At 40.8% G+C, this 22386-nt stretch overlaps 1 protein-coding gene across 2 annotated transcripts in view; it reads left to right on the top strand.

The window, feature by feature from the left end:
* The window catches only part of RB195_006327 (uncharacterized protein), a gene marked incomplete at both ends in the record, with an annotated part of 70499 nt that overhangs the window by 7191 nt on the left and 40922 nt on the right, over nucleotides 1–22386 (top strand). For both annotated transcript variants that reach the window (XM_064179356.1, XM_064179355.1), the window contains 21 exons: nucleotides 3062–3208; nucleotides 3507–3619; nucleotides 3947–4151; nucleotides 4210–4424; nucleotides 5352–5499; nucleotides 5974–6111; nucleotides 6254–6413; nucleotides 12745–12869; nucleotides 13319–13385; nucleotides 13690–13823; nucleotides 13900–14006; nucleotides 14456–14661; nucleotides 17712–17858; nucleotides 18791–18891; nucleotides 18973–19074; nucleotides 19139–19255; nucleotides 20588–20687; nucleotides 20767–20913; nucleotides 21051–21163; nucleotides 21222–21398; nucleotides 21457–21590. In XM_064179356.1, the coding sequence (XP_064036314.1) occupies nucleotides 3062–3208; nucleotides 3507–3619; nucleotides 3947–4151; nucleotides 4210–4424; nucleotides 5352–5499; nucleotides 5974–6111; nucleotides 6254–6413; nucleotides 12745–12869; nucleotides 13319–13385; nucleotides 13690–13823; nucleotides 13900–14006; nucleotides 14456–14661; nucleotides 17712–17858; nucleotides 18791–18891; nucleotides 18973–19074; nucleotides 19139–19255; nucleotides 20588–20687; nucleotides 20767–20913; nucleotides 21051–21163; nucleotides 21222–21398; nucleotides 21457–21590 (2903 nt within the window). The remainder of the gene's footprint in view (nucleotides 1–3061; nucleotides 3209–3506; nucleotides 3620–3946; nucleotides 4152–4209; nucleotides 4425–5351; nucleotides 5500–5973; nucleotides 6112–6253; nucleotides 6414–12744; nucleotides 12870–13318; nucleotides 13386–13689; nucleotides 13824–13899; nucleotides 14007–14455; nucleotides 14662–17711; nucleotides 17859–18790; nucleotides 18892–18972; nucleotides 19075–19138; nucleotides 19256–20587; nucleotides 20688–20766; nucleotides 20914–21050; nucleotides 21164–21221; nucleotides 21399–21456; nucleotides 21591–22386) is intronic.

The raw sequence follows: 22386 nt of genomic DNA, 5'->3' as shown, positions 1-22386 counted from the left end.
TTTTTTTTTCGTGGGGCTTGCTACGAAAAATGTTTTTTTTTTCATTTCTTCTTTGTTTTTTTTTTTTTTTTTTTGATGTCATAGCTATTAGCTATTTAGTTAATGCAAATGAAAAAAGAACATTTGTCTTTTTTTAACCATTACAATGTTAGTAAGCTTGAGATGTGAAGAGGAAAGATGGAGTTACCTTAAAAAATTGACTTGTTGCGCTCATAAAATGTCTTTGAGAGTCTCCTCACTGCTAGCCGAAACCACACATTTGAGGAATATTTTATTCCGGAGAAACTGAATGGTTTCAGACTGAAGTCATGTTATTTCTTCGATCTGCCCTCCATTCGCTTCATAGAAGTGCATAATCATTTGGTAGTGGATGTTCGTTTTTTTTTTTTGTAAATTTTTCATGCGAATCTTACATAGTTCATGTGCTAGACTAGTTTTCTCGTCTTTAATTACGCCTCTGATTTGTTTTGCGTCGTTTTCTCGGGCTCCCGTCATCGTCGCCCGTCTCTCCTCCATTTTCACACTTTGCACCATGCAAGTTGCGCATGCAGGGAATGTGAGAACTCCGTAGATCAAAGCGGCGCACCGCCTTCAGCGGACAATGCCTCAGAGTGATTACTTCGGCCGAAAGCGATAGCTAACGTATTGTCTACGAAGCGTTTACGGCTCCCGATCTCATCCCGACTCAGCGCGCAACTGCGCGCAGCAGACGGGATCCGCGAACCCCGTTGGTGATTGGCGTCACGGCAATCCGATCGATTATGGGGTGCCAATTCGGGCGACGACTTTCTGTAATTGCCACGTGCACGCTGTTTGTGATTTTCTTCATTGTATGATTATAGCCGTGAAGACGAGGTCGAGTTAATCAATGACATCGCATGTCAAGGATATTCGGGATCACACTGATCAGATGTAGTAGTTCCTGACAGGAAAAGGACCACCGCTTCAGATCCCGATTAAAAAAACCCTACCACACGGAACTATCACTGGACAGTTTTTCTTCGAAATTACACTTTTCCATTTCCCTTGTGGCAAACTGTTCCATTGGATTAAGGGAAATTCCTATTATTTACGAGGCCGAAATGTTCAAAGGACAATGAGCCTCTATGACAGTCGTGTACTGATGCAAATTGGCATGAGCTGCATCTGGCGAGATTCATTAATTTATTAGTGCTGTACCGAAACTTTATGAACTATAAGTGGAAATGGTGATGATTATTTGTAGCATAATAGATGCTCCCCTTCACTGAGCAGCTCTCAGAAGAAAAATATCCTCAAAAAACAAGGAGGAGAAAATGAAGGAAACACTTTCATCGGGTTTTAAAAAGTATTGGAGCTGCTAGAATTTCTCCCGAGAAACGTTTATTAAAGATAAACCAACTGTATATTGGTCTTTGGCAAAATTAAAAAGCTCTTATAACATTTGAATCTGTAACAAACGATGTGCATGGATCTGGAAGTGCGATTCTTAGTTGTCTGCAATTATTTTGATTAAAACTTTCTGTTCCTCCTAAATTCTCTATTCGCTTTTTTGAACGCCTGAAGTCGACAAAACCAAAAATTTCACTTTCATCTCTTTTTTTTTTGACAAACATTGGAAGTTTCAAATAATGCATATACCCACTTTCATTGTTGCATTGTAAGAAAAACTTAATATGTTTATAGATTCTCATTTTTAAATGGATTGGTTCTATGCACTTTATACGCTGGCATTATTATACGAAAACTAGGCGACTGACTTCAGTGGATGATAGGATTTATGTGATTTTTTCCGATTTCGGCAAGCGCTTGCATCTAATGTGGAAGCTGTAGCCTAAAATGAAAATTCTAACGATATTGAAATGGCTTATCTTCTTACATTCTCACTGGATTCGTACGAATTTCCTAGTGCGATTCTGATGGAGGCAGCTGCAGAGGGAAAATTTAATAATTTATCTTCACACAGAATATTCGGCGTTCTACGAAACATCGAATTTCGTTAGGACAGATTTTCGAGGATGTCTATAGCAGGCGAACGTAAAAACTTACGGATATCTAGACGACTTGGAGTGTGCTGTAATTTTTCAGCCTTGAAGTGATTAATTTTTCCTATCGTCGTCCCCTTTTGCAATCCTACTTCCGATTCCTAGGTGTTCCCGGCACATCCATTCCTATTCCAGTTGGTTTGCACCCAGAAGCTCTTAGGAAGTGTTGCCAACGCAATAAGGGTGCACTTCATCAGGGAACGCGTGGAGCGCAGCCAAAATACTTGACGCTGTGTCCACGCAGTATTGCGCATATTGCAATGCAATATTGAATTACAATGATGCTAAGGGCTAGACGGCATCGAATCTTCCCGAAAGGCTGAAGGTAGCACGGGCTCCTCTGCTTTTGACGGACGAAACTTTGCCGACCTTTGATCTGTTGCCGTGTCCGCATTGTCAGAGGGTGACAACGTTTGTGACGTATTAATATCTCCACACTCGTCTCCTGTCATTGCGTGCGAAATGGCTATTCATCTCCTAAAGAGGGTGTTCCCGATTAGCCGAGTGCAGAATCGATGCCGTTTTTACGCATCAAATACGGCCATTTGAGATGCCTACACCGCCGAAAATGGCTACGGCACATCAGATGAACTACATCCGGTATCCGTAAATGATACACCGCGATCGCTTAGGGCACACGAATTTCCGTTGCCGCGGACAAACATCGTATAAAGCGGGGCTTCGTTGAACGCCTAGAGCGACGTTGGCAAGCAACGGCTTCGAAAAAGCGTGGATAACTACTGCAAAGCTCCTAGAACTGGATTTTATCATAAAAACACGGATTCACGAGAAAAAGGACGAATCAGGCCTTTTTAGTGCAAACTAAAATAAGGAAGTGGTTTAATTCAAATTTTATGGCAGATCTTTTTATTTTTATTTTGGTCTTTGCCACTAATGGTGCTTCATGCGCTACTATTGGGTTCTTCTAAAAAATGACTCTGAAGCACGAAAAAGGGCGAATGTCGTGGTTTTCAGGATATAATACGGTTTTTTTTTTACTAATTTAGCTCCTTACAACATTGGTTACATTTTTTCAGCGTTCTACCTTCGTAGTGAGAAAAGATGCGGCTGTCGGATGGCTTGTCGCCGATCTTCGACATTCGTTTTTAGCCGGCGACGATGAAATCCTTAGCATTCTACCTTCGCCCTACTTCCGCCTTTTTTCCATCAATGATTTCGGTCAGGTACGTATTTGAATAAACGGTTGCCGCTAACTTTCCTTTTTTTGAAATTCAAGTCCAGTGCCGGTTTTGTAAGCATAGTTTTGACCCCAATTGTAGTAGGTAACGTTCTCAATTATCGGACACTTTTTCCCACTTACTTTTTTGGTCATTTCCTTCATCTTTTTTTTTATCTGTTTTTCATTTCCCTCTATCGGTCTTAGGAAGACACAAATAAAGTTTTTGTTTGCAATTACTCGATTGTTTACCAGTTTCATTTTCTGAAAAAGTATCTCTTAGAGAAGATGTTACGGTTGTTCAGGTTATCACAACTCGCCCTATGCCAGGGAACGTTATTCGCTTCCCTCTGTACGTCATGGCCACTCATGACATCTACCAAAGGGTGATATCAATCTATATCGAAATTGCTGACAGGTATTTTATTTTATGACTTTCGTCTAAACAAGATTATGCGTGTATGTAACTGTATATAGAAGCTGCTAGTCTTTTTTAATGGAAAAATCGAGGACCTAGGGTAGCATCTCCTTTCACTTCCTTAGTTTCAGACATTTCCTAGTGTGACCACGTTTTGAACCTGCTATTTCAAAAAGGAATTTCCTAACTGTCGTGCCACTCTATTTTCCATTCACGCCGCTTTTTCTTTTCTTCTAAGAGTTAATCAAACTTTTCTTTCGAATTCTGAGCCTTTCGAGAATTTTCCGAAATTTTGTTCCCCTCCACTTATTGTATTTGTCGCCGCAGCCCCTACAAATTCTATCTGGATCACTACAAAACGACGATCTCGGAGAAAACAGAAAACGGTTCGCTGCTGCTGTTTTCCCGACCGCTTACCATCAAAGATCTGCCGACAACACAGACGGTCCGATTTGCTCCCGTCTCCCCAATAGACGGCTTTCCAATCACAATAATCAGCGGGGAGGACACAAAAGGACGGGGATTCGCATCGGTTCGTTCTCTTTCACGACTCATTTCGCCGGCAGAAGAGGAAAATTTAACGATTTCAGATCCAGTTGTCTGATGTGCTAGAAAGCCGAGGGCTGGATAGGATGGAATTTTATCTCGGAGCATTTACTGAGTCTGGACGTGACATTGGAAATTGCAAAGTGACTATCCTAGTGCAAGAGGCTGCTCTGGAGCCACCGAAGTTCGACGCATCTCATTATTTTACAACAATTGGCCAGCTTAGTGCTAATTCGATTGTTATGAGGGTTAATGCAAGGTATGTTTTTGAAAAAAAAAACCCTTCCACCACCTTTCATTAATCCTTTTTAATCTTCTGATTATTTTAATGTGATTTTCCCATTTCCCAAGAGAAGTTAAAGTGTCTTTTCTTTGAAGCATTTTTGAATATATTTTGTTCCCTCTGATCTCTTCTCGAACCCCAATCCTGAAAAAAGTTAGCATACAATTTCCTACCGCCTTTTGTTTAGCACGTACTTATTTTACTACCGTACGAATGAACGCACTACGCACGACATGCGTTGGCGTTGCGTCTGTTGTTAGTGCAAGAAACAGTATTATGAGTTACGGTACCTATTTGAGAGGACTGAAACGTACTTGCTCACTATTACCGTAACCGATCTTTGCGCATGTTTCTAATCTTGGATGGGGGTGTAGAGGGGGTTGAAATCTTAGCTACATTCGAGCTACATACAGAGAAAACACAAGAAATGCCATATGTAGTCCATATCTTGCGTTTAACATTTCACAGCGAATGTCAGCCATCGTGATTCGTCTTTGTGATTCGCCTCTCATCGACCGAACCCCATTTTTTGTGGATTCCTCCCTCCAATGGCGGAATTCAAATTCTTTTTGCCATTTGGCGCTGCTTCTCTTTGGGGAGCAATTACGCGCAGCGAAAGAAGCACTCTCCATTTCTTTACATAATCATCGAACAGAAGGGTTGACCGAGCCGGGAACACTGCCCAGAGGATGATGTCCTCTCGTACTAATGAATAGGCTTCATGTTGTTTTCGCGCTCTCGATACTCAATGAGATTAAGCTACGCCGACGACGATAACTGCAGCTAATTTTGATACCACCCAGCACGGGGGAAAACAATTTACTTAGAGGAAATGATCGCTCATGTGGAAGAGAACCTCTACGACTAAGCTATTTCAAGGTTTGTTTTATAAAGTAATTTTAGGAGCGCAAAACGATTGGTGCAGTACAGTCTACAGCAGAGTTACTCAGCATTTGAGATTGCACCCTTTTCCGGAGACATTTACACGACATCAAATGTGGTTCCTGGAAGGTACGAGCTGAGAGTTGTGGCAAGGGATCGCATTGGCCAGGTGATGAATAATTCTTAATTAAATGATTTTTTTCAAAAATGATATAGTTGTGTTTGAAGAAAAAAAGCTGTTCTGTGCACTTGCCACAGGTGACGCTGATCGAGAAGTCACATAATAAGGAATCTGAAAAAGCAATAGTAAATTCCCTCATTTTTTTTCCACCCCACAGGGAATAAGAATATATCAATTTAATCTGAAGCTTATTTCCTGCGTTATATACTTAGAGTGCCTTAGAACTTGAATTTCACGCTTCCGAATGCTTTTGTTCGCAATTTATTGGATCCGTTGAAATTCCGCCGCTATTAATTCAATCGGGAAGTTGCATATTTTTTTGTATCGCGGAATTTCCTTCCAAAGTTTCCCTGAATGTTCATCATTCAACATTTTTTGAATAGAACCAATCAAAAACTCGTAAAACAGTGACTTTTGCAGCGTACGGTTGTTTGTGAATGCTGATTTGAGGGGAATTTTCAGGAATCGATAGCGACAGTGACAGTGTTGGTCGAGAAGAAAAAAGGGGAATCGGTTAAGAGTTCAGGTCGCCAGAGAAGAGAACTCTCCGAAGCCGTGGTAGTAAAAGTTAGAGAAAACACCAAAGAACTTTTCAGAAAGGTATGCACTTTTCGTAGTTTCCCGTAACCAAATTTCTCCCACTACTCGCAAGTTTATTAGCATGCTTTTTTTGTCCTATCGCGTAGTTGTTCTTTCTCCCTCGGCTCAAATTAGCTTAACCGCTTTGCAATTCAAATTTCAGCTAATCCCCCTACATAATGGCGAGCGGATCCAAGCAGCGCCAATAGTCAGGGAGCACTTCACCATTCTACCCGACGGCACAGTGAAAGTAACAAAGTCGTTGAATTTCGAGAAGACCCACGAACTCTCCGAAACGATCGAAATCGAGGGGAAAAAGAAATGTAAGAATTCATTTTTCCCGATTTATGTTATTGATTCCGTTCCGAGAGAAGTGTCCAGGATTTTATTGATGTCATGCGGGTGGTAGTTTCTCGTTTCATGAGTGCATTATAAGTGACGGGAGCTGTCAGTTTTGGCGTCGAGCCATTTGAGTGCATGAGAGGACGACCGATTGCGGTTGTACGCCCGCATATTACTAGTTCACGAAGGGAAAGTGCAGCAAACAAATCCCTTACGTTTGGGAGAAGGAAAAATGTTGCGAAGTCTTTCTCAGGAGCCGCATCGTTGTTTCTTGTCTTTTTCAAACCTAGTTTTGTGAAACTACGGCTATAAAATGATAAAACACTTTTATTGGTTGGTACTTACAAAACTCACAAAATTTGTTTCCTCTAAAGATCTTAGGATACATGGTTTTTGAGCTTCCTTTAGGAGATTATAACCTCTTTTCCCCCTTAATGAACATATGATCAGGTTTTCACGCGGTTTTGCAAAGCGATCAGCGAAAGAGTTTTTGAACGAAGATAACACCGCATTTTTCTGTTTGTATATTTCAGCATTTTTATTTTCGTTCTGATTCCTTTTTTCTGCTCCGACATCAACTAAATCAAGGTTTATATGTCTAGGATATATGAATATGCCACTAATTTCTGTGTGTTCTGTAAAATTCTGCAAAATTCACCCCTCGTTGTATTTCTTCTTCGGTCTCTTCTTTAGCTCTCTTTCTCTTTGATCCTCTTAACCATACTTGAAATTATTTATTTAAGATGGAGCAGATTAGTTAGACAGTAGTTTTCGATCATTCTTTGCACTTTCCTCAAGCTGATATCCAGGAAAAATTGCATACTATGGCTGATTAAGCCTTCTCGCTGCAACTCTCTCACAAGCCTCAAAGGACATTTCACCTGCAAGCCATCCACGAGACAATCTAGCTGTCGTTAGCTTTCCATAATTGATAATGTATGAGGTGGACACATGAATGGAGAAGCATATGCTAATCTGTGTGCTGTGTCTGAAAGCTGCGTACGGAAGGCGGCTCATTACCGACAAATGAAAGCGCAATTCATCAAACATCTTCACACACTCATATCATCCCTGCGTCTAGATCATCGGTCATTTTGGGACTTTGCGCGGAGATCCGGCGAGGGTTTAGGAGCTCTCTCCGAAGTCTTCCCGACGCAGTTTCTCATAGAGCTTTCTTGCTTTTTCGATAGAATGAACCGAGTAAGTGTTATCGCCGTCGATCTTTGTATCCAAGCATGTATCATTCGTGTGTGGCTTAAGAATTGGAAACCAGGGAAGAGTAGGAAGAGAGTGCGTTGCTGAGCGAGAAGTTCATCGAAAACGAGCAGTCTTTGTTTGACAAATATCCGTTCGCGCAGACGTTAGGAACACCATATGGAGATCAGCTGCATCGCTGGAAAATAGCCCGTGTCGTACGGAGGCGCAGAGCAATCCTAGGGTACGTAGGAGTACGCGTATGCATAATGGGATTAGATGCATCACTGATAGTAAGGGAAAACGACAGCTGCACCACGAATGACCCATTAGAAAGTGAGTCTCGGGGGTGGTGTTAGGAAAGGTCTGGAAGAACCTATCAGTTAACTAGAAAAAACAACAAAATCGAATTCTCAATCTTCCATCCAAGATACTTCCAGGACTCAGTGTCGTAAGTTCTCACTCTTCTCGTTCCATTTCTATTCGCTGCTCGTTGTAATTTGACTGATGACCTAGCAACCCACCCGTAGCTGCGAAATTGGACTTCTCAACCTCTTCAGCAGCGCATTTACGCGGACATGGCGACATACATCGGGGCTATCTATGATTCGAAGCAGAATTTGATTTGCGCCACTGAGTGGATATACCCCACGGATTGCAATCGAGCGCTACGCTGAGGATCATAACTAAAGCTGGGAACGTTCCTCTAGTTGTTGTCCTGGGGAAACAGGTTTTTTCGTAGGGGTAAAAAGCGAAAAGGTCAACCTCATTCCGCTCCACATTTTTGCGCTGTTTTATGGGTGACTCTCCGCTGGGGACGGGGTCACCGCTATTCATTGTTTAGAAGCATCAGACACCCCGAGACTAAGACTGCCTTTTGGCACTGTTTCATTAACGGAGAGGTTGTCATTTTGACTCACACTGAGAAACCGAGAGAGTAATCATAAATATAATTTCTATGTCTTAATCCAGAATGCTAGTACTCTGCAAGTATTTCAGTTTTTTTTCGTAGAGAACTTCTTTTTCCTGTATGATTTGTAGAGGAGGAACAAGTAGATTTTTTGAATAATTCGATAACCTTTAAGAACCAGCGATTATTGACACGACTGTACACTTCTTATGGCAGATCAATCTGGAAATCTTTACTCAGCTCCTCACCGCAATCTTATCTCGGTGCAGTCTATTCCTTCGAGATTATTGGAGCAGGTGGTATAGATGTGTTTGCATGTTAGGCCACAAATCGTCTGTCATTGAGGGGTCGTGGAAGTCTGAATGGAAGCATCATGGAAAACTAATCTTATTCTTCTTAAAAAGGGGAGGAATTTGCCAAACAAGAAATGGTGCTCGAATGATAGATATTCAAGGGAAAATGACCTACTCAGGGAAAAAATGAAAAATGGCCCATAACTACATTAACAGGAAGATTTGAGAGATTTCTATAGATTTGTGAGCGTTACTCGAAAGATACATTTGTGTGGTGAAAACAGTGCACGAATTGGAATCTTGAATGAATGGGATCTTCTCTTAAAGCCATAACGCTTTTATTCTCATGATTATTTTCACGGTAAATAAAGTGAGGAACGTTTGTAATTGTCCCATTCCATTCAATCGTTCTACCTTTATTGTGTAACTACCGTCTTTGGGTCTCCATACTTTGATCAATCGCTCTCTGGATTTAGATTCCTCTTTTGAACTCATGTCAAAACATCAAAATACATCGAATTATTTTCTGATACCTTCTTGGACAATCTACACACTGTAAGAAATGCCCAGCCTTCACAGCTAAGCCCAAAAATCCGTCATATTTGACTTTCTTATTTGTTGTGTTTGTTTTGATCAGCGGTCAGTTCAGCCCCGGATGTGATACACTTGACCTGCGTCGATTGACGGATTATCGCTTATGTTGATGGCTACTGTTACCGAAGATCCTTGAACCAAATGAAGGACTCCAAATACCGGAGTGGGGTGCACATCCCCGGACGACGATCGAGTTCGAACACGCTGCTGTCGGCAGGAAGATGTTGTGTTCCGTTCGATATGCTCGAGCATGTCACCGGATATCACAGACTATGTCAGTGCATACGAGTGAATTACCTTGAATCAACAAAGGTCGCCATGGACACCAATCGACATGACGAACAGCGCTGAATGACCTCATCGGTAGGATGAGAAGCGGGGACTGAGGTAGCGAATTCTTAATCAAGATGACTGTGTGGGCGTTACAGCTACAAGCCGTGCAGGAACGACGTGCACTTTAAGTTCGCCAACCTCACCATCTCTTATGAAATCGAATACTAAGCCCCGAATAATAATGAGAATAAGATTCAAAATTATCAAAATTAAATTCAAAATTATCAATTATTCAAATTTCAACAATTATTCCATCAACATAAGATACTGTATTTTTATATCGTATGGCCAGAACTGGAAACTGAGCTGCTCTCACTGAGGTGCGAACTTTTACTTTCCTGGCGAATAAATTGTTGACTAATTTCATTTCATAATTCCCAGTGGAGCACTGTGATTGTATCACCCTGCACACAACTACATAGATACTCACTTTGTAGTTGTGTGGTTGCGGATTCACACCAGTGGGTGTGCCTGAGGCAATTGAGCTAACCTGACAATTTCTTTGATGTTAAAAGGATGAAAATTTGAAGTTTACCACTCTAAGTCTCATGAAGAACATCTTCTGCTAGTACTGCAAAAAAATGATCAACCGCTATCCGATTCGGGATTGCGTAATATTACGAAATTTTGTTTACATGAAATCGTTGGAACGGATTCTCTTATTTTCAACGTGAAACAAGGCTAAGAACAGCTGCTTTGAGTTCTCAGAGTAACTTTTCAAGAAAACTAGATCATGAATAGTCGTAAAGATCACAGCTTTTTTTGCTCTTTTGGATTTGGCTCAAATTTGGAGGAGTTTGACGTTGAACCGTCCACTGTTTAAATTTTGAGGATTTGAGCAATAAATGCTCACGACCGTTTACCCGTTTTCCTGTAGAAGAACAGGAAATCTCCGGCGAATCACTATCGATCCGGTTGATTATATGGCCTGCAACGCTACTTGTAATCGAATTTGAATCCTGGAATACTTTCTCTGTAGATATAAACACATGCGATAATTTGAAACCATAGACTACAGTCCACATTTTTGGACTGCTCAAGCGCTGCACTCTCTTCGTCTTTAATTTCGACCATGCGGATTTAAATTTTAAGCATTATGCCTCCAGGATCTTGAAAGTCACGGAAAAGAGCAATACTTTAAAAGGAAAATCACGCCCACGCTTTCCTGTTTCATATCGTAACTAATATCTCATACAAATATCGTTGCCGTTATTTTGGCCTAGCGACGTTCCTTAGCCACGGTGGATTCCTTTTTTGCTAAAAGTGTTTATCTGAGCTTCACATTACTGCACTCAGTGACGAAAGTTTGGCTTGCAGCTTTATCTTCACCGACGCTGATGTTCATGGCGCAACCATCGACATTCGGGTACATGGACCTCATTTAGACCTCATTACCCCCGGCTATCCCTCATTTTCTCCCAATCGAATGAGAAGGATCTCTTTCATTGCCTAATCCGTTCGTGGAGTAGCTCATTTGTTTACGGATGATCTTGGGACTGACTACCTCGGGCTAGGCGGGTACTGGGTCAATGAAGCAGCTCTGGATGTCGAACCCCGCTGCTCATAATGAATGCCAATGGGTCAAGAGGCCGATACTCTAGGGACCGTTACTCCACGACTTACGCCCCAAATTTACGATGACTAAATGTGTCGCCACTTGCGTAACACTCAGTTATAGTGAGTGACATTTCTCCGGATAGAAACACATAGCAAGCGAGGGGAAACACAGTAAAAAGTCCTTTTTGACGAGTGGATTCGTGAATTTCCTTGCATCAGAAGGGTAACAAAGGTTAATACAAGCAAAAAAATCCATCTGTTGCTGGAGAGTTTGCTGAAGTGTCGTTATTACGGTGGCCTGACCGTGGAACAAAAGAAGAGTTCATTGTCAAATCAGCGGGATACTGTAATTACAAGAGTTTAATTGCGCGATCGCGACGCTGTGTCGCTGTGTTCCACGGCTCCAATCGAGCATATGGATAGCGTTAAGACAGCCAGATGTGTTAGCCGTAGATACGTAACGAAAGGGATCTGCTTGGGTGAGAAGATGAGGGCAGATTAAGACGTATTCGTAGAGGATGAAGCGGAACAACTCAGAATTCTTCCTTTCAGATACAGTCCCCATTTGCCAATGTTTGTTTTAGAATTCGCTAGCACTTTTGAAGTAATTCGTAGAGGCACACAGACCTAGTTTATGGAAAGGTCAGGCTAAGGAATCCACAGCTCATTTTCTGGATAGCTTCGCGGAGCACCACTCAGGACGCCTCGACCTCCTCATTAAACGAGCTCTGAGTGGCTTACCACGATAGTCAATACCGCTCTCAATAGAGGAGGTCATTATGAGATTTTGCTGCCGAATCAATCAGAAATGGTCGATTTGGGTTGCGCAAGCGTCAATCCGATGACCCATTGAATCCATGACTAGTTTTGAGGAAGACTAAAACCGTAAATCATCAAAATTGGAACAAGAACATCACCAAAACTTTCCTCCTCGCTTTCATTTTTTCAGTTAATATAGAAGTCTGGCCTTTCGGATCTTGGAATAACTGCAGCAGTCATCGTCAGAGTCACATTCCCTACGAAGACGAAGACACCGAAACCTTACCCGTAACTTCAGGAGTCCCCGCTTTCATACAAAAGAGGAAAAAGAACACTTTCGACAGTTGTGAATCCGTTGTTTTTCCTTCCATCAAAATCCTAGATATTTATAAAGTTTTTCTCGCAGAAATTTTTCGACAACTGTTCCAGCACGAGGTAGGCTTTTATAAGCCAATTAAGTCGCAGGTGTTTCTTGCAAGCAACGATAATTGCTTAATTAGACGTCTAACGGCGGTCCGTTCCGACACAGATTTCTATTGTTATCCTCGCCGTTTGATGAGCATATTAATTGGTAGTGACTAAGGAACGGCAGGAGTTGCTGTTTAACGAGGAAAAAGGACATCCACGACTTCGAAGGGGCACCATATAATTTTTCCAAAAGATAATTTTCAGCACGAATTCAAACCGTCCGAATCGAAGTGGCGGATGTTGACGAGCCTCCGGCATTTGTGAATGGTCCGGTACCTTTTCTTGCTGTGGTTCCGATTGAGACCCCTGTAGGATTCCACGTATACAAGGTAAGGCACCCTTTTAGTGGATTCTTCTTCTCAAAATTATGGACTTTCTTCTTCAATATTGTTTTTGAAATTGCATTTACACAGATTTTCGTAGATTTTATCTGCCTTCACTAATTGAAATTTATAATTGAATTTTTTTACAAATATTATCAATGTAGATTTTAAGGATGGTCCGTACAAACTACAAGTTAAAGAGGAAACTGAAAAAATTATTAGTGATATTGGATCTGGTAAAATTTACAGAATTGAAATACATATCAGAAAAGAGTTTTCATTTTGTCCATGCTTTTTATTCCTGAATTTTTGCAGTTCTAGTCGTATTGGTTAACCAGTGCTCAGAAAAACTCCACCCCTCGTTGGGACTTTTTCATCCGAACATATCACATTTCATTAAGTCATCTAATGCAAGAGAAAGAAATTTTTTGCATATCAGCTTTCTTCTCTTCTAGTTTGTTGCTCGAGATGAAGGAGGTGACGGCGACAACGACGTTGAGTACCGACTCATCAACACTGAACGTAAGTTCTCTTCTTCGAGGAAATTCCGTAAAGCCATTAGAAATTTCTCCAAATTTTGAAAATGTGAGGCTGCCTAATATTTTAAAAACACTAAAATGACTCATCTTGGTCTGGTCAATTTTTGCTTATCTAACTTATTTTTGTCGTCACCCTCGCAGTGACTTCGGAAATCTTCGAACACTGGCTTTGAAGGGTCATAAAAATTAAATTAAATTGTGTTTTCTTCTGGAATTTTTACCCCTCTGTTAAAAGTGCACTATTTATTGTTTCAAATAGATTCTCAAACAAAAACTCTCTAATTCAGCATCAGGAATGTTCACCGTCGACTCCAGTACCGGTGTTGTACGAACAGCTGTAAGACAGTACAAAGAAGGACAAACTTACCGAGTTCTAGTACAGGCTATCGACAAAACCCCCAGCGACAACAAAACGAAGCAGGTTAGACGGAAACAACGATTTTTCCTTGATTCAGCTATGAATTTTCGCCAAGGACTAGTCGTTGTGCTTGATTAAGGAATCCGAAGTTGCGAAACTGGATATTTTGGCTGGCGACCGTCCACCACAATTTCTACAACAACATTACAGTGTCTACCTTGCAGAGGATAGTCTAGTGGATTATAGGTGTGCGATTTGTGGAAAATTATACAGTTTGAAGGACAAGTATCAAAAGTGTGGCACATTTTCACTTTTATTTATTTTTTAACTTCTAATGGTTCTCAGGGAATTTATTTCTTATATACTTGCGCAAGTTTACTTCATTTTATGGCAATTTATATTCATTAGTGTAAACTGACATTCCAACACAGAAAGATATATTAAGAATAGCAAAAAAAAATCGACAGCAGCAAAAAACAACAGGTAAACAAGAAGGAAATACAAGCGGAATTGTTACCGATTTTGCCTTCTCTTCCTCTCTTATATTTATGGCGCTTGTTTGGATGCTTTCAATAAATGGATGAACAAATGAAAAGCATTCGGGAAACTGCTTCATTCAGATTTGGCTCCGGAATTGCAAAGATCATCCAGAACATTTATAGGATGAGAGCCATTGTCATTACACGTGATTTCAGTGTGGCCGACGTTCGAGCCCATCGCTTTCGAGCGATAGATGATCGTAGGTCAAAGGGGGAGCTCACGTACTCACTCTACGGTTACCATGGAGGTCAACGCGAAGAGACTTCTGTGTTCGGCATCGATCCAAAAAGTGGTGTCGTTCATTTGAGGCGACTTCTTGACTTCGACGATCCATCTCAGCCGAAGCTCTATAAACTCATTGGTTAGTTGCTTTGTGATAATTTCGATCGGTGATTTATTCCTGTACCCGTCTTCTAAAAGTCAAAATAAATAAGATAGAGGATAATATTGAAAAATGGATAGTTTCGCCTCTACCTAGACGATCCACTTTTGGGTTAGCCTTCCTTGAGGCTCCTAAGTTACTCTTCAGTAATTTTACATCCATGCCCGTCAATTCTCTGAGGTTTTTGAATTGCTGGGATATTGTTTCTTCTCGAGTCAATTAAAAAAGACCTATGTGGACTTAAATGTGAAAAGATTTCTGGCAAAGTTACATATCGAACCAACAATATCCGTTCAAATCGCATCTAGACAATGGAGAAGGCGCGAACTTGCGACTCTTACCTTTTTCTCTTGTGTTCAACTGGAGATATTGTCAGTTAGTGCTTCCGTCTAGAGGGGGTAAATGCGATCCGTGTCCACTTTCTTTAATCGTTAGCATTTTTAATGTGTCATTCGTCACCATCGTACAATGGTGCATGTGATTTCCCGTGTGTTCCTTTTTTCATTCTAAAGAAGAAATAAGAACTGGTAGAATTTACAGAAACCTTCGCAGATACCTTGACATTCAGTAGAATCATCTTTTCATTTCACTAACGTTGATGGTCACCAACGATGACAAAGAATGCTACCCTTGATTGATGCCTTCTGAAATTGCTCTGAAAAACGACTATAAACTCGAAATTTCCGCTACTTAACGAGATTATTCTGATGAAGATGGGAGACGAAGTCGGAGTCGAGTGGAAAATCCCTCCGAGTCTTCTCATTTTAGCTAATTTCACTTTATTTATGTTCGTTTTTCAAGCGCTTGCTCATCTGCAATCTCTGCATTCAATTTCTGCTAGCCATCCGGTTAATTTCCTTCACTTAATTAATCGTCACCGAGGTGACCTTATCAAGATCGGCGGCGATGCGGTCGAAGATGCGATGTGCGCATCGCTGTCACCTGGTTAACAAGCTTTAGGTGTCAGTTACGAGGGTAGCGTTCGCTACGTCCGGTCCTCATTAGGACGATTATCCTTGCAGTTGCACACTAATATCGTTACCGCTTAAGGAGGTGAAGCGTTATTAGCCACAGATCATCCGCACTGATTTATGCGCGCTTGCGATTTTGTAACAGCTGCTGAACGTTACATGACAACAAAGCAGGGACCGACCGTTCCGCTGGCAAAATTGACGGTTTCGGGATGAAAGCTGACTGATCGGCATGGATTATGACATGGCCAGGCGACTGTGCTTTGCTTTGTGCTTGAGGTGAATGACACCTGCGAGTGGAACCCATTCTATCGAGTGGTGCAACTGCAACGGCTAATTTCCAGCAATGCTTTCCATGGATTCATGTCATTTTTAAACAACACTTAGAATGAGATGCAAAGCGCCCATAATATTGTCGCTAATTCACTAAATGTGACTCTCTTCTCTTTTTCCTTTCTCTTTTTAGCAACAAAGAAGCGCTTGTTCCAACTTCTTGTTTCTGCAGAGTGCTTTTTTAATTGCATTTTTCCTTAAAAGTCTGCGTTTTCGTGGAACAGAGGCAGATGTGCTAAAAAATGTGAAATAGAATTTTGTATTTTGGCGTAACATACTTTCTATAAAATGAATCGGCTAAGAGAACGAGAAACTTTGCAAAAAATAAATAAATGGGACAAAATAGTTCCCTTTCTGGTCTCTAACTTTTCATACACACTTTGTCACGTAATCCACTCAGTGTTTCAGATGAGATTTTTTTTTGTTTTTTTTTTCCACCAGAAGCACCTGAAGCAGAAATCATCCAATATTGGGTTTCTATGTATCCTGGCTATTCATTCTGACATGAAGCGGGGACGCAAAAAACGCTCCGCTCGTTCAACTTCAGACCTTCGTTCAAAAAAGGTGCACACACATATGCAATTGACTGTAGATGACTTTTGTGGAGAGCAGTCAGTATGCTGTTTAGTTGATCTATTTTATTGGATTGATGGAATTTTATGCATTCTTTCCTGAAGTGTGGTGGATCTCTGAACATGGCACTTATGTGAACTAATCAGTTATTTATGTCCCAGTAATATATGGACTGTAACAATTAGACCCAACTATTTAGCAAAGAAAGGACCTACTTGAATCCTTGAATCTTTGATTTCGCTATGAAAGCACAAAATCATCCAGATAGTTCAGTTCGGTTTCACAGCGTTTCCTTCTTTATTCTGTGGCTAACTTCACATTCTTTCAATGAAGAAACAAAAATGAATCAATGTTCATGTATTGGGATCACCCCATAACTGATATGATATTCTATACATCCTCTATTTTTTAAAACTAAGCTAAATGAACATTTTTGATCTTAAATATATTTCTCCATTTTCTTTCATCCTCTTTCACTTTTTTGCTAGACTTCCAGTGTCCTTTGTTCAAAATTCTGGTGGTAGCGACAAAAACATTCCTCCGGTACCATAGAAAAAGCTCTATTGTTTATGTGATGATTTGGTAGAGAACAGTTAGGACCATTTTAGGGTTCATTATCGTGGTTTATCGTGTTGACGTGGTTACGGTGTCTTCATTTTAACTTCATGAGGTACCAAAAAAGTTGGCAAGTTGTTCCATCCGAATAAACTGGTCTCCTAGCCTCACCAGAAGTGGATCACGTCACGTTTCCTGGACTGGAAGATCTCAAAAAAAAGTGACCTCTGGTGAAAATAGCAAAAAAGAGATCATATCGAAACAGTTTTCTTACGGTCACCAAATGTAGCCCGATTATCATTTTTCGCTAATGAAATATTTTTGTTCTTTACTTTTTTACTTACCTAGAATATCTGGAGGTGCTGGGTTATAAGTGTCAAAGTAAAAATGTTTTCGGCTTAGTATAGCCAGAACCTTTCCAACCTACCCTCAGAAGCTTTTGAAAAAAATTACTGTGGCTGCACATTAGCGAGGTTGAGTCCTAGGTAAATATGTTTCAAGGATATTTGTATTTGAACTAAAGGAAGTGCAATGCGTCTTGAGCAAAGAAGCACAAAAAATAGTTTGAACTTCAAAATTGTAGAGCAGTATTTTCAGTTTTCGCCAGCGAAGATGGGAAAGAGTCAAGCGTTCCTGTGGATGTGCAAATCACTGATGTGAATGACAACGCTCCAGTTTTCAGTCGACCTCTTTATACTACTCAAGTTAGAGAGGATTTCCCCATTGGAAACACGATTCTGAAAGGTAGGATTTCTTGAAGTTTATTTTAATAGATAACAATCTGCTTCCTCTACTTTGTGCTTCGAATTTTCGATCGGCCTTGACTCGTCGGAGCATTTGAAAACATCGTTGAGTAGCACAACAAAACTGAGATACCTTTTTGCGCACAAAACTTGGTAAAAAGAAATTTTGGAAATATTGCAGGCAGTAGGCTCTTCAACTTTAAACTACGCGGAAAATTCCTGGATTTCCCACATACTATCCGTGTTATCCTAGTGTTGCTCTTTGGTCTTGCTCGTTTTGGTCCTCTAATTTCTTCCTTTCCTCTAATTTCTGGAAATTCGTAGAATTTTAACTTTTGTGAGGTCCAGCGTACGTAATCTAAAAGTTGGTCTAGAATTTCTTGAAATTTCGACGAAGTTTCTCCTTTCGTAAGAATCAGAGGAACATTTTGTAAAATTCGCTTGTGTAGATCCAGGAGAACACGCATCTCATATCAGAGGAAACTAGAAGAGTGAATTATATCAAACCATTAACTATTCTATAATTTCCCCGAAGCGTAAATTCTTTTTACAACAAGAAACCTTCACTACTAAAAGACGAAGGTCCTGGCCGGGATCGAACCGGCGGCCTTCTGCGTGTAAAGCAGACGTGATAACCACTACACCACAGGACCTCATGCAATTTTAAATCTGTAGCCTCCCTAGAAATGCGCATGATTAGATACCGACTAAGGACAACTACTGCTTTCATCCCTCCGTGGTCGATAAATTGTTATTACATTTGTTTCGAAGAATAAGTGCGCTGAAGTGTTACGTCGGTTAGCTTCTCCAAGAAGTAATCGCACCCCTCAAGCCTGTACAATTCTAAATTAACGTTGATCGCATTTGCGCAACGCAAAGGAACTAGTCATCGTGGAACACCTCATCCTTAATTTTTTATCTTGGATTTTCCAGTTCGCACTGAAGACAAGGATTCGGGTGAGAATGCACGTGTCCGCTATTCTGTGGACAACGATAATTTCACGATAAACGAGAAAGGCGAGATATCGGCGAAGGTGAGTAGCTTGCAGAGAGCAGCAGTGTCGGTTTTTCTGGAATTCGGGAGTCATAAATCTCTCCTCCACTAACTCGTTTAGAATCGACTGGACGCGGACCAGTTCAAGGAGCGCTTCTTTATCTACCGATTTAACGTTACTGCTACAGACTTCGGGAATCCACCACTCAGTTCGAATGCCACTGTGAGTTTCAGTCACCCTCGGTGCACTTTTTCGGTACCTGCAGGTCACTGCTGTTCCGCTGCAGGTACATATACGAACGGAAAACACTAACGATGAAGCACCTGTTTTCTTCCCAACCCGCCACTACACCGCTTATATCGCCGAAGATGCTCAAGGTGGAACTCCTGTGGTTCAAATACAGGTAAGCATCACTTATAGGACATTGTTGAAGTTAATCTTACATTTTACTTTAGTCCTTACTTTTTAAGAGAAACAATGCTAAAAATCGAGTTGTTTTCATCTTCTAGTCCTACTCTTAATTTGTTCATTGTTTGAGCTAGCGGAAAAGAAGAGAATTTTTCAGTTTGTACTGCGACTTCTCTGTTCTCTTCTTCCTGTTTTTTGTTCTAGTGGAAATGCACTGGACTTCATTTCGTTTAACTTTGCAGTGTTGGATTAGACCGCTCAGTTAAAATCAAAACAACTGATGTTCTTGAAGTTTTAACGTCTTGGATTAGGGCGGGTGTAGCGCAGTCGGTTGAGAGGTCCGCTGTGGCCGCACGGTCGATGGTTCGAAACCAAACTACCAACCAAGCCTTTGTGCATTCCGGGATAAATTGGTACGAGACTTGCCTGGAAGGATGAAAACACTGCGTTGATCATCACCTAGCCCAAGTCATTGTTTCGCGCTCTGAAATTTTAGTGATTACGAGTTGTCGTTAAACTCGTTGGGCATCTGAACCAGACTGATACGCCTTTGTCCTCCATCCATGTTTCACGTTTTATCCGCAGTGCTTATTTGCTTCGTCCTCTTTTCTTGCTCCTATTCCCGCATTTCAGTCCAGGGACACAAGTCATCTCTTAATATGTTCGTAGTAGTAATCAATTCCTGAAACCCATTCCATATAAAATTACGACGAAGAGAACAGATATCTTGAACTAATGTTTATCTTAACAAGCAGCGAAATCATTTGAAATTCAGATTTTATGAAAAGCGGTGTAAAAATTGACGCAATATTTGTACCACGTTTTGAAGCTGTGAGTGCTCCTTCTAAGTTGTTTCTGCCTCGGTAGCAACAACGCGGAAAGAGAATGTTCAATATGTTTAGATATTTTTAGTGGTTATTTCAAGCAGCCACGTACGCCAAATGACACCCTTCCCAGTCTTGTTTGGTAATTTCGCATAAAGTATTCAAGTACCGCCAAGCAAAAAAGGTTCAGCAACAGAAAATCATTTGTTGAAAAGAAATGAGGCGGACACAATTCAATTTTCATAAATTTTCTTTCTTCAATGTAGGTTTTTTGTTTGATTGGCGCCAAATACTCTATGTATTATGAGCTTTTTTTGATTCTGCAAAGGACCAAAACCGTAATTGGGGGAGGGAAGGGGGAGAAGTATGAAGTTCGAATAAACACTAAATGTTCTGTAAGTATTAACTTGCAATTTCATCGGTGTTGCAAAAAACAATATTTTGGATAGGGTCTACTGATCCACTCCGAGCTATGGTTTTTTCAAGCCAAAGTCCATGTTTAGGCTCGTGATCCAGACCGAGACCAAGTCGAATACGCATTTGTTGACAAACAAGGCAGAGAAACGTATGAAACAAACCTATTCCACATAGACAAAGATACTGGTCAGTTCTTCACTGAATCCATTTTATCTTAATTTTCCGAATTATTATTGTCACTTAGTCCATCATCTAAGTGATTCAGGACTGATCAAGCTTAGACCAGGGGTCCACGCCACTGATCTGCTTCGAAACGATTCTCCTTATAACCTCACAGTGATCGCTCGTGACGATGGATCATGCTGCTCTACGGAGTCAACTCAGCACTTAGCTATGGCTACCGTCCTTATAGGTGAGGATATTAGCAAAAAGGCGGAGACACCAGTAAAAAAATCGAGAACTAATGACTAGAGATAATTATGAGGATTGGAAGGAAAGACAAACATTGATTGTCAGCACAAATTGTGGTTATTCCTTGTATTTCTCTAGGAATAGAAGATGTCAACAATAACAAACCTGAGTTCCGTTCGTGTGCAAGTTACGGAGAGATGGCAAAAATTCAGGAAGGAGTCTATAAGAAAGATCCGCCTATTATTATCAAGGTAAGGACATTTGCCTTTTGCGAGTACAAGTGTTCCGAAGTACACCTTAGTTGTTTAGGTTGAGGCCACCGATGAAGACTCGTCGTCAAACGGTCAGATCGTCTACTCCTTATATTACGCACAAACCGAATCCAGAAAACCATTCGTCATCGACAAACTCACCGGAGTTCTCACACCTTCCCCGCATGTGATTTTCGACAGAGAAACTCGTCCCAGAGAAGACGTCACAGTCAAGGTCATTCATTGTCCTCAGACTTGCTTTCTGGAAAAAAAGCTTAATATTACTGGTTAAGGCGACTGATCGTGGTGATCGGCCTTTGATCGGATTCTGTCAGTTTTCTATCGAGGTTGTGGATGTGAATGACAATGCGCCGCAATTCGATCGGGCTTCCTACGAGACGAGCATTTCAAGGAGCGAAACTATTGGGTGGGTGGAGCTTTTCTGGTTTTTTTTTTCGTTCTCCTCTAATGAAAAACAAAAACAAAACATACTGAATTTGTCTTCATCTCCGGCGCATTCCTTTTTCTCGAACAAAGGGATAACTCTTGATGATTTTTCTCGTATGATGAAAATGTGTCTCTCGACGATGATCCATTCATTGTCAGCACTAATTTTGACAACGAAACAAGAACTAATGTGTATTAGAAGTAATGTTTTCTTTCCGGGTGGTTACCGGAATCTTTCCAACTATTTTTCGGTGCTATACTAGAACGTACAGCCCAGCTGCAAGCTTTCATAAGCGCAGACATACGTCATTTATTTTTTTTAAAGACGAAAACGTCTCGGTAACTTGTCATGCTCAGGCAAGGACAACGATTTTGTGGCAGTCGATTTGTGACGGAAGTTTCGTCGTTACATGCCATCGTTCTCATGGGAAATTCAATTTTTCATACGTACCCTTTACAGTGTGCAACATTTCCAACGTTTTTTTTTTCACTTCATTCTTACCGCTTCACGAGCAGTCTTTGTAGTGAATTTCACTTCATTTACTATATTTCCATGAAAAATATTTCCATTTCCATTTCGCAAAAACTAAGAATTTCACGGCTAAGAGTTTTTCTCCGAAGAAGGTGAAGTTCAATGGGCAATACAATGTGCACAGTATGGAAAGTATGTAAATTGCAAAATAACACTTCGTTTTCCTATGCTTTTTTAGGCCTCTCTGGGTTTTTTTTAAGATAAAAATTTACATAGTAGGCTCAGATAAATTCGGGTTCTGCGC

Source organism: Necator americanus, chromosome I (assembly GCF_031761385.1).
Source record: "Necator americanus strain Aroian chromosome I, whole genome shotgun sequence".
NCBI lineage: Eukaryota > Metazoa > Nematoda > Chromadorea > Rhabditida > Ancylostomatidae > Necator > Necator americanus.
This window is presented reverse-complemented; position numbering and strand designations above follow the sequence as displayed.